This window comes from Diceros bicornis, chromosome 34, assembly GCF_020826845.1.
Source record: "Diceros bicornis minor isolate mBicDic1 chromosome 34, mDicBic1.mat.cur, whole genome shotgun sequence".
NCBI lineage: Eukaryota > Metazoa > Chordata > Mammalia > Perissodactyla > Rhinocerotidae > Diceros > Diceros bicornis.
The window spans coordinates 19,019,682-19,031,913 of NC_080773.1; the positions used below are offsets into that span (position 1 = coordinate 19,019,682).

Genomic DNA, 12,232 nt, shown 5'->3' on the forward strand with positions numbered 1-12,232 from the left:
GTGGGGTGTCTTCATCATTCTCCTGGTCTGCAGGGCTGGGAGAGGGGCGGAGAGGACAGAGAATGAACCCCCAGAGCGTCTTCTCCAGGAACCCTGTCCCCGCCTGCTCCCCATCCACCACTACCAACAACTTGTGCTAGAGAAGAGGGCAGGCCTGGGGGTGACTTCCCAGCCAGCCAGCAGCTGGAGCCCTGGACCAGGGCGCAGCGGGGTGTGGCCAGGGCGGGGGCGGGGCCAAGGCTGCGTACTTGACTGTGCGGGTCTAGGAGACCCCGCGCCTGACACAGCCACCTACCCTGCGAGGCGCGTGGACAGAACGCGGCACGAGGACCGGCTCCGGCCACAGCCCTGCCTGGAAGAGGCTGCTTCTTACGCAACAGGTGCGTGAGAGCCAGTGGCTTCACCTACCGGTTAGGGACAAGGAAAGGACACCCCTGGGGAGAGTCTGTATCTAGGTCAGAGGAGCCCCCACTCAGACCCCCGACTCCAGTCAGTTTAAGGCCCATCAGCACAGGCTCCCGCTGCACCGGAGCTCTTGGAATCCCCAAGAGGCCGTGCTGTTGACCCTTTTATACAAAGGAGGAAGGGGAGGCGCAGAGGGGGCGGGGTCACCTGCCCAAGATCGCATAGGCCCCCAGGGCAGAATCAGAATTCAGGACCCCAACCCAGCCCCTTTCTTCTTTTTGTTTTTTTTTCTGTGAGGAAGATTAGCCCTGAGCTAACATCTGTTGCCAATCCTCCTCTCCTCCTCTTTTTTTGCTGAGGAAGACTGGCCCTGGGCTAACATCCATGCCCATCTTCCACCACTTTATATGGGACGCCGCCACAGCATGGCTTGACAAGCAGTGCGTCAGTCCATGCCCAGGATCCGAACCTGCGAGCCCCCGGCCCCTGAAGCAGAGTGCGGGAACTTAACCACTTCGCCGCTGGGCCAGCCCCCAACCCAGCCCCTTTCCACCAGAGCACCCTGTCTCACCCCAGCTATCCATACCTAATAAAAATATAAATAATAATAATAACAATAATCAATAATAATCATAATTTTTTTTAAAAGCAAGGTCATCGTGACTGAGTACTTCTACAAGCCAACCTATTCTAGGTGCCTTCATATAGTAATACTTCATCCTTACCCTTATGAGACAAAGGCTATGGGATCCCCATTTCTCAGAGGGAGAAACTGAGGCACAGAGAGGTTATGTGCCCTCTGCAGGCCACACAGCTTGGAAGTGGCAGAATGAAGATTTGCACCCAGATGGTCTGCCTACCGAGACCACATTTCCAGAGAACACACACGTCCGCCTCTCAGATAGTAAATGAATTGCCTCCTTTTCCAGATCTTAAAAAGTCCAATTCTGTGTGATTTCAAAACCCCCAACTCCACCCAGTTTAAAGCTTCGCTCATCCCCAGCTCAGGCCTGTGTCAGACTGCAGTGGGGGCCATGTTGGGACACAGTGGGCCTCGTCTCTGTTTCTCTCTTTGCATCCTTTCTCCTCGCCCATAGCTGTGGGAAGGCAAGGAAGCAGGCAGGACAGTTTCTACTTGGCTCCTACAGTTGTAAGGTGGGGCCAAAGCCTTCTGTGTGGCTGAAGCATGGTTGCTGGATCTTTCTGGGGAGGGGGTACTTTGAGGATCCTCATAACTGGAAGGTGTGTTCCCAAGGCTTCCATGAAGTGGGCCCGCTGGAGGCTCACTGCCATCTCCTGGCCGCCTCCAGCCTCCTTCTCCCCAGGTCAGTCATCAGCAAGCCCTCTTCCATGAGGGGCTTTGCCAGGACAGCCTCCAGCTGGCTTCCTTCGGAGGCATCCGCCACTGGCTGATGGGAAATGCCTGGACATCTTTGTTGTGCCCCCAAACGCTGGAGGCATGGGCCGTCTCCACCCCAGCCCTCTATTTCCTCCGCCCCCACGGGCCTCTCCCACCCCATCCCTCACCTGGGGACCTATCGGTCTAAGTTCCCACAGACTCCAGGGGAAACATCTCCAGCCCCCCAAGAGGTTCCCTTGGAGCCGCCCTCGCTTGGCCTGCGGAGGAGGAAAGCCCCGGGCCCTCACCCCAGAGGAGGACTCAGGGTTCGTTCTCAACTCTCCTCCAGGGAGCCTCACTCTGGGACACCTGCTCCTCCCCATGAGCTCCTGGTCTCCCTGCCCAGGGCTGGGTGGGGGTAGAGTGGAGAACCCCTGTTAACTGGACCGCAGTCGAGAATGGGGGTTCTTGGCATCTGTTATTCTGTTCTCAGGCTCTGGGACCTCTGTGGAGATTTTGAGACAACGGGAGAAGTCAAGTTTAATATCCTGGTATTGGAGTGTCCCTGGACTCCAACTGGGAAAAATTGAATAGAGACTTTTTCTCATTTGACTGAAGGTTGGAGATCAAGCAAAATAACTGTGCTCCTGTACAGTAAGAGTTCTGGAATCATCTCTATGGTTCCAGCTCTGAAATTCCATCCTTCATCTGGCATACTTAAAAAAAAATCTCTATATATGTACATATATATATAAAATACCTAAGTTAGACCGTCCTCAGCCCTGAAAATTCTTGACCTCATTGACTCTCGGGAACTCCTGTGAGATGGTTATCAACCGCCCTCCTTGATGAGTGGGGAAACTGAGGCTCAGAGCCCGGGAATAATAGGTGGCTGAGTCAGGGTTATGAACCCAGGTCTAGTGGCCTCAAAATCTGCAAATGAAACCATGATTCTACATCAGCTGGAGTAAGGGTGGCTGAGATGTGAGATCTTCTCCTTAAGATGCCTTGGGGACACTCCCTGAATCACCAGGTGGCTGCAGCTGGGTTGCAGTCAGAACTCGATCCCAGAACGTGGATGATGCACGACCTGGGATCTTCCCCCTTTGGTTACTTATTCAACAAACACTCTGAGTGCCTGCTCTGCACCCAGCCTGTGCTGGGTGGCGCTGGGGACACAGCAGTGACCAAGCCGGCCCCAGCCCTGCCTTCCTGGGGCTCACAGTCCAGAGGGAAGACAGACCCGTCCCCAGACGGTGGGATGGGCAGGAATGGGGTGGGGGAGGGAGACCAGAGGAGAGGGCTCGGGTCTGAAGCTGGGAGGTGGTGGCCAGGGGACGACCTTTGAAAGCTGTCCAAATCAAAATAGGCCTTCAGAAAGACGGGACATCAGTTTTGCAAATTGCGTCCCTCCGCTCTTTGTTTCATGAATGTAAGAACGCAGATTTTTTCCATGAAGATAGAAAAACAGAACCCTGAGCAGGTACTCTGGTAAAACACTTGATTCCTGTCTCTTTGTGGCAAGAGCTCGCATCTCCCCATCAAGTCAATTGCGGTCCCTGCCCAAACGCTGTGGGATCTATTACCGAGCACACCTGAGGGTCAGGGAAGACTGCGGAAGAGGGCATGCCTGAGCTGAAGCTCCAATCACAGCCAGGTACAGAGTTGGGGGTGGCGGGGACAAAAAGGCCTGGAGGCCAGAGCAACTGCACGGAGTTCAGTTTGACCCAGGCAGAGAATGAGGGGAGAGCGGGAGAGGAGCATGGAGAGGCAGCAGGTGCCAGGAGAAGCAGTCTGCACTGTGCCGTGAGGGCACTGGGGAGCCATGGAAGGTTTATGAGCGGGGGAGTAGAAAAGCCACACCAGCTGCCGACTCAGAGAGCAAATCAATGGAGGTAGGGAGTGGGCAGTGAGCCCCCCAGAAGGCCTGATAGTGGGACAACTCCCAGCTCTCCACTCAGGACCTTGGGTCTGAAACTCAAGCTTGCTGTGCCTCGGTTTACCTGCCTGTAAAACAGACTAGCGCCAACCTCAGAGTTGTTGGGGGAATCAGGGAGGTAATGGCTGGGAGAGTTTGGCACAGTCCCTGGAACTCAGCTAGCACACGGTGTCAGCTGATCACCTGGAGGCGCCCTCTGAGACCTGTCACACCCCCTTCCAGAACACAGCACATATATCTGCTGCTGCCCTGGGAGTCACAATCCCCAGCCACCCCTGCTCATTCACTTACCAAGAAGAAGGCGGATGTTTTCACATTTGTTCTGGAAGTGGGTATTTCTGATCCTTAAAACTTATTATATGGCTTTTTTTAATCTTTAAAGGGCATATTTACAGTATTCCCAGTACTTGCCGTTGTAGAGGCAAGAATGATAATAATGATGATAATTATAATGTCAAGCTTTATCTGGCATTCACCTTATTAGGACACTGTTCTAAGCAATTTGCAAGCATTAGATCAAGGCTTCTCACCATCAGCACTATGGACCTCTTTGGGCCCAATGATTCCTCGCGGGGGGCTGTCCTGTGCACTGTGGGATGTTTAGCAGCATCCTTGGTCTCTACACACTAGACGCCAGTAGCACACCCCCCCCCTCCAAGTCATGACAACCAAAAAGGTTTCCAGACATTGCCAACATCCCCTGGGGGGCAAAATCGTCCCCAGCTGAAAATCACTGGAGACATTATTATTCCCATTTTATAGATGAGGAAACTAAGGCTCAGAGAGGTTAAGTAACTTTCCCAGAGTAACCACAGTCAATAAGTTTCGGGACTTGCACGCTGGCAGTCCAATTCTGGAGCCTGCATTGTAGTGTGTGTGCGTTTGTGTGTGTGCAAGACAATTAAGAACCTGCTTTATACACTATTTTCTTTATTCAAATTTTGCTTAATTTTTGAATGGGTTATACATTGCCGTGGTTCAAATCTCAAAAATATATCAAAGGCCTTGGGTGACGTCTCTGTCCTACCCCACCCAGTTCCCCATCTCCCTTCCCCGCAACACACACAGAGATAGCCACTGTTTTTGCGTATCCTTCCAAAGTTTCTTTGTGCATGTACAAGCAAATGCAAATATATATTTACTTTCCTCCCATTTTTACACCAAAGGTAGCACACCATATCAACTGTTTAAAAGCTTGTATCTGAACTGCTTACCTTGGTGATCTTTCCCTCTCAGTTCGTAGACTTCCTCATCCTTCTGTAGAGCTGTATTGTTCCATTGTGTGAATGGACCACAATTTATTTAATCAGTTCCCTATGGATGGGCAGTTGGGTATTTCCCATCTTTCGCCGTTACAGATAAGGTGTGGCAAATAACGCTCTACGTCTGGCATTTTACACCATAGAACATGTTCACTGAAGTTTAATGACAGGATCAAAGGGTGTGGGAATTTTTAATCTTGAAAGACTTTGCAGACTGCCCTCTGCCTGGGGTTGTACCAGCCGTGTCCGAGAGTTTCCTGTTGCCCTCAGCCTCACCACCACCACGAGTCACCAAACTCTCAGATCTTTGCCAATCTGGTGAAAAGCGTTATCTCAGTTCATTTTAATTTGCATTTCTCTTACTACGAGTCCAGCTGAACATTTTCCCTATGTCAAGAGACATTTGAATTTTCTTTTCTATGTACTGCCCATCCATATCCTTTGTATGTTTTTCCATTAGGTTGCTGGTATTTTTCTTATTGATATCTAGGTGCTCTTTATATATTAGTGAAATGAGCTCTTTGTGATATCAGTTGCAAATAAGTTTTCCTGGCATGTCGTTGTTCTTTTGACTTTGTCGGTGGTGGGTTTTTTTTTTTTTTTAACTTTGCAGAAGTTTCTTTTTATTTTTGTGTCAAAACTTTTAGTCTTTTATGGCTGGAACTCATGTTGTTACGGCAACAATTCCAGTGAGAGGCAGAAGAGTGGGGTGGGTAAGCGCATAGGGTCTGGAACCAGACTCCAAGGGTTTGACTTCAATCTCTAAGCAATATGGAACTTAATTAGAAGAAGTGAGAGAAACTGGGGCAGGGGGTGGGGGTGGGCACACTTGACAGTATAGTTACTGGATGAGAACTTCCACTGCTTGGGTTTGGATCACAGCTCTGCTGTTTACCACCCATGATACCCTGGACAAATGTCTTAAATCTCTGAGCCTCCGTTTCCTCATCTCTTTAGAGGTATAATGGTTGGGTCAGACAGGGTTGAGGCAAGAAGAAGACGATCTGCTCAAAAGGAGGCTTGAGGAGGGTTTAATCAAGGGACGATTTGCAGACCTGTTGGCAGGATATAGGGAAACTGACGCGGGATTGTGCGGTGCCCAGCGGCTAGCAACAGCGGGAAGCCGTTACCTTCCCAGGGCTAGAAGCTGTACGAGAAAGAGCAGACCCCCAAACCAAAAGAGAGTGATATATGGAGAGCGTGGCCCCATAGGAGCTTTGGTGGAGGGATGCAGTCAAGTCGCGCTGATGGAGCAGCGAGGGAGCTGTGGGGCCAGTTACCCCGAGGTCACTCCCCTCCTGCTCTCCCGTTTTCCCATTGGCAGAAGCCAACCAGAAGCGAAAGGCGAAGGGACCCCAATGATGCAGCTCAGGGCAGTCAGCCTTTTGGGGAGCAGAGCTGGCAGAGAAGGATGAGGAGCGAATCTACATGACATCCAGTGTAATGTGGGCTTGGTGAGGTGGATGTAAGGAGTAAGTGAGATAGAACATGTTCACCACTAGAACAGTATCTGGCTTGTGGGAGGTGCTAGGTGAATGTTCCCTTTTATTTCTACACTATTTTTATCACTATCATCATCCCTGTTGTCATCATCGACTCCACCAGCTCAGGAAGGGTTACGTGCTGGGGCAGCATCTGGCCTTGGTCTCACTTGCTCCCCTCCCCCTCCTCTCCCTCCCACCTGCTCCAGGGCGCCCTGCTCGCATCCTGCACTTGGTCTGCCTCCTCCGAGCTGCCCTCGTCTGCGTCTCGGGACCCCTTGACTGAAGGAGCCAGTGCCCCTGCCCGTCCCTGGAAGCCTCGATGGCACTCTCACTGCCTCTTGGTTCCGACGGCATGAGGCCAGAAGCCATGATCTTCTCCCCTGATGGCCTCCCAGGGCCTGGCCACACTGCCCGGGAGATGCTGGACACCCAAGGCAGCCTGGTCATCAGGAGCGTGATGGCTCACGACTCGGGCAGCTCCACTGTGGTGGCTGGAAACCAGCCAGGGACGCAGGAGAGGGACGGAGCAGATACGTGTCAAGGGTAAGTGGGCCCCACAGCGGGAGGGACCGAGTTCTAGGTCAGCGGGGCCCATCAGGACACATTCTGTGCCAGTAATAGATCACTCCCTAACAAACCACCCCAAAGCTTAAAACAGCAACCATTTCTTTAGCTCACGATGCTGCTGGACGGTTCTGATCTCAGCTGATTTTAGCTGGGCTCACTCATGTGTGTGGTCAGCCGGGGAGCGCCTGGGCGCTGGCTGGTCCAGGATGGCCTCCTTCATACGTCCGGCGGTGGCCTGGCTGGCCGCTGGGGCCAAGGGGGTCACTGGGCCACGTGGCCTCTCATCGTCCAGCAGGCCGACCTGGGCTTGTTCACTCAGAATGGAAGATGACCAAGAGCAGAAGATGCAAGGCCTCTTGAGGCCCAGGCTCAGAACTGGCCTGCCATCACTGCCGCCATATTTTCCCGGCCAAAGCAAGTCACACAACTGGCCTAGCTTCAACTGGAGGGAAATAAGCTCCCCCTCTGAATGAGAGGAGTTGCAAAGTGTTGTGGCCATTTTTTGTCATCCATCACACTTTCCAACAGATATTCATGAACTCTTTGCCCATCAACACTTGGGGAAGGGCCAAGGTCGCTGGTGGCACCTTCAAACTCATCTGCTTTTATGAGCTATTCAGCTCTGGACTTGAGCTTCCTTACCTGAACCCGAAAAACAAAGCCCTGAGGTCAACCAGACCCATCCTCCTTAGAAGGGAGCTTAAGGGTGTATTCGTCTGTTTGGGCTGCCATAACCAAATACAACAGACGGGGCGGCTTCAACATGACAAATTTATTTCTCCAGTTCTGGAGGCTGGAAGTCCACGATCAAGGTATCAGCAGGTTTGGTTTCTCCTGAGGCCTCTCTCCGTGGCTTGTGGGTGGCCGCCTTCTCCCTGTGTCCCTCACGTGGTCTTTTCTCTGTGTGCCTGCCCCGGCGTCTCTCTGGGTCCTAGTCTCCTCTTCTTATAGGAACATCAGTCAGATTGTATTAGGACCTGCCCTAACGGCCTCATTTTAACTTAATTACCTCTTTAAAGTTCCCATCGCCAAATATAGTCACGTTCTAAGATCCTGGGGGGTTAGAGCTTCAACATATGAATGGGGGGGACACAATTCAGTCCATGACAGAGACCATATGAGTTAGGATTCAGAATCTGATGCTCTAATAAAGATCCAAAATGACAGTGTCTTAAACAAGATGGAAATTTCTCTCTCTCTCACATAATAGTCTGGCAAAAACAGTTTAGGGATGACATGGTGGCTTCACGGTGTCGGGACGCAGCCTCCTTCTGGTTGTTCCATCATTGCCAGATTTTGTCCTGCCCATGGGATCCAAGATGGCTCCCATCACATCTGCATTCCAACCAACACAACAGGAGAGGTGAAGGGGAGTGAAGGTGCCTTCCTTTTAAGCCCCGACATAGAGGATGCTCGCATCCCACTGGCTGGGAGCAGTCACATGGTCGTACTTAGCCGCGAGAGAAGCTGAAATGTAGTCTTTATCCCGGGAAACCATACACCTAGCCAAAATGTGGGATTCTGTGACTAAAGGAAGAAAGAGAGTAGAGGTAGAGGGAGAAATCCAGCAGTTTCTGCCACAGGTTTCTATTGGAGGATGCCCTGGGGGTCTCACCCACTGCCCCCATCCTAAGTTTAGCCAAGTGTTCCTTCCAAGCATAATGCATTTGGCTTCTAGATCAGCCAAGCTCCCTGCTGGTCAGCCCACTCCCTAACGCGTCTCTATGTCCTGGCATGCCTGTGGGCTCCCAGCTCCACAAGGGTGATGAGGGGATGTGAGGAAAAGGTGTTCATTCCCCAGGAACAGTAATATGGGGTAGGAGGGCTGGGGCTGTGGCGGAGGCTTGAGGTGGGTGTGACCACATTGCTATCTAATAATTCAACAAACCATCCACACCTGCCCTGTACCTGGCCCTCTGCTGGGTGGTGGAGGGAACACAATCATGACTAAGACAGCCCTGGCCCAGCCCTCCCCTCCGGGGCTCACAGTGGGGGGAGACAGACCTGTCCCCACACAGGGATGACTCAGAGCAGGCAGGTCTGGGACGGGGGATCTCAGGGGCTGTGGGAGGCCAGAGGGCACCTGGCCCCCTCTGGAGGATCTGGGAGGGCTTCCTGGAGGAGGGTGAATTCAGCAGTGAATAGTACAGAGTTGGTTCCTCTTACCATGGAATTCCCAGTCTATCAGGAGAGAGAGACATGAAAGGAAGAATCCCAAGGCTAGAGTCAGAGACTTCTGACTTCTCAAGAAGTAACATTTAAAATGCTTTTTGAAGAGAAGGGAAGTTAGCCAATAAGGGTGGTATGGAAGTGGTTCCAGGCAGCGAGAACAGCATTGACAGGGCTGGAGGGGTAAGAGAGACCTCGGTGAGTGTGAGAAATTGAGAGTAGAGCAGTGTACAGGGCGTGGGCCATGTGAGGCCACTAGTTTTTCAGATAGAGCTGGGGGTCAACAGGGCGCACCGTGCAGGGCCTTGCGAGGCATCAGGAAGAACCTTAGACTTCCGTTCAACAAACATTTACCAGCACTTATTGTTATGTCTGCATCAAATACCTTTTTAGAGCCTTCTCAGTCCTGAGTGATGGTGGGGTCATGGGCAGGGAGACGTGAGAACAAAAGCAGATATCTGACCCAGCCTGGGGGACCAGGTCGGGCTTCCCAGCGGAAGGGGCATCTGAGCTGGGCTCTGTAGGCTGAGCAGGAGTTCGCCAGATGAAGAGTGAGGAAAAGCGCTCCTGCAGAAAGGCAGCAGGAAGCATGAGTGAAGGGCTCCAATTTCCTGATCACTCGCTATGTGCCAAACCCTGGGGGGTTTCACAGAAACCCGAGAAAGCAGAGGCTCTGAGCACCGAACCCATTGCACAGGTGGGCAAACTGAGGCTCAGAGAGGTGACGTCGATAGCCTGCAGTCACACAGAAGCAAAGGGCTGAGCTGGGGTTCTGCATGACTCTCTATGATCCTGGAGCTTATCTCCTTCTACGCCGCCTCTCTAGCCCGGCAGCATCTCTAAGGTACAGTGCAAAGGTGGGGGAGGCGACTTGGAACCCGCGTCTGCACCCAGGGATTTTTACCTCCACCAGAAAATTTAAGGGCAGCTGAGTTCCATCAGCCTGCATTTCTGTGAGTGGAAGGCCAATTCTTCTCCTAGAGGCCGACCTCTACATCGGTCTCCTTCTCAGCCTGCGGCTTGTGCAGGCTCTGAAACCCGAGCCACCGGCATTCAAACCCCTGCTGCACTGCCTACCAGTCACGTGTCCTCGGACAGCAACTTCCCTCTGCGTGCTTCCGTGTCCTCATCTGCAGAATGGGGTCACAGTAGGACCAACTCATAGGGCTGTTGTGAGAATTAAACGAGGAAGTCCAGTGGCTTTCAAACTTTTTCAGTCATGACCCACGGTAAGAAATGCATTTCACGTCGTGAGCCAGCGTGTACGTAGATACACGCGCCGCGAGTAACTGAAAGACAGGTGTCATAAAAGAACGATTGTTGCTATGAGGAATGCATTCTGATATTTTTCTATTGTATTGCATTTCGTGTTTAAATGCTGATTGCAACCTACTCAATGATTTCGCCCAAGCGTGGGTCTCACTCAAAGTATAGAAGCTGTAAGTCAACGTGTTTAGAAGGGTGCTTGGCTCATAGGAAGAGGCCAGTCCAGGTAGCTGTTACACGGATTCTTGTTTCTACACCTGGTCGGCTCTTTCTCCTCCTGCAAAGCTTAGCTCAGGCACCACCTCCTCCAGGAAGCCTTCTGTGAGCTTTCTCGTTGGGCTAAAATCCTTTTCACTTAGCATATTGCGCTGAAACTGGAAATCAGCTCAGTGTGGAGGTTCCTAGCCATGACATCAGATTTCCCAGGTTCAGATCCCAGCTGTGCCTCTCTCTGACCATGAGGCCTGGCCCTAAGAACCCCAGACCTCAGAGTCTTTCACTGGAAAAAAACATGGAAAGAGAACTACAGTGACGATCGTCTGTCCCATCTCTGTAAAGAGCATTCGCAGAAGCCAGTGGCTCAAGCCTTGAGGCCCCCTTGATTCCTCTCTCTCTCCCCCACCCACATCCAATCCATCAGCAAATCCTGTGGCCTCTGCTTTCAAAGTAATCCAGAATCCACCACTCCTCCCAGCTCCTTGGCTTTACTGGGTCCAGCTGAGAGCGAGGAAGCTGGGGTATTTATACACCCGCTCAGGTCAGTCAGTGTGGAGGGCTGCCCTGGGTGTGCCCATCTCCCAGCGCTCTGGCTGGCTGAGGAGGCTCTGGCAGCCAGTGAAAGCCTTCAGGCAACAGATGCGGATGCTGATAGCCCTGGAAGTGGTGAGGGTGAGGGGCTGGGGTGGGGGCATCAACACCTGTGACACCCAGTGTCTGGAGAAGCACCCACAGACCAGGCGCACCAAACACATTTGTTGGTGAATGAATAAATGAATGAATGAATGCCTCCGTGGTGGAGAGAGGAAGTCCTCAGCCTCTCTGAGTGGTCTCCACCCCTGTGGCCTTGCTCCTGGCTCGCACAGCAGGCCCCAACCCGGCATTGCTGCTGGCATTCGGAGCGTCACCCGGAGTGACCTCAGCTACTCGGTGGTCCTGCAGTGGGTGGCTTCCATCAACCCGAGCCCCTGCTGCGCTGGACCCTCAACGGGGAGCCCCACGGGAGCGGAGAGGAGCTGATCATCCAGAGGTTGTCCTGGGAACACCTGGGCACCTGTGTGTGCGCGGCCAGGAACAGCCAGGGACAGTATTTCTCTGAGCCTGTGACCGTCTTGCTGCCGCATGAGCCCCCCACGCACACCCCAGACGCCTGCACCTTTGCTGGTCAGAGGCCGGCTTTCCTGGTTCTGTTGAGCCACCTTCTATGAGTAGTGCCCTCTGAGACCTTTTACAGCCAAGATGTCATCCCGTTCTTCCATCCACCTGCAGAGCGGGGATTATTAGCCCATTTTACAGATGAGAGGCTGCGGCTTAAAGAGATGAGCTGGAAAGCTCAACTCAGCATTTGGAGCCGGCTGCCTAGGTCCCGGCACCAACCGTTTCCTGGCTGTGTGAATTCGGGAGGCCCCTTTGCCTCTCTGCGTCTCGGCATACGCCTGCAAAAAAAGGCAGGTGACAATATAACCAGTGGCTCTGAGCACAGGCTTTGGAATTTGAATTCTGGCTCCACCACATCCTGGCTGTGTGACTTTGGCCCAGCGCCTTGACAGCTCTGTGCGTCAGTTTCCTCCTCTGTAAAATGAGG

At 52.6% G+C, this 12,232-nt stretch overlaps 1 protein-coding gene across 1 annotated transcript in view; it reads left to right on the plus strand.

The window, feature by feature from the left end:
• Positions 1-11,855, plus strand: part of IGSF23 (immunoglobulin superfamily member 23) — a 51,092-nt gene extending 39,237 nt beyond the window's left edge. The window contains 7 exon segments of the mRNA XM_058530699.1: positions 267-380; positions 6,636-6,724; positions 6,726-6,782; positions 6,784-6,919; positions 6,921-6,972; positions 11,233-11,313; positions 11,590-11,855. Of these exon segments, the coding sequence (XP_058386682.1) occupies positions 267-380; positions 6,636-6,724; positions 6,726-6,782; positions 6,784-6,919; positions 6,921-6,972; positions 11,233-11,313; positions 11,590-11,855 (795 nt within the window).
• Positions 11,856-12,232: the final 377 nt, after the last annotated feature.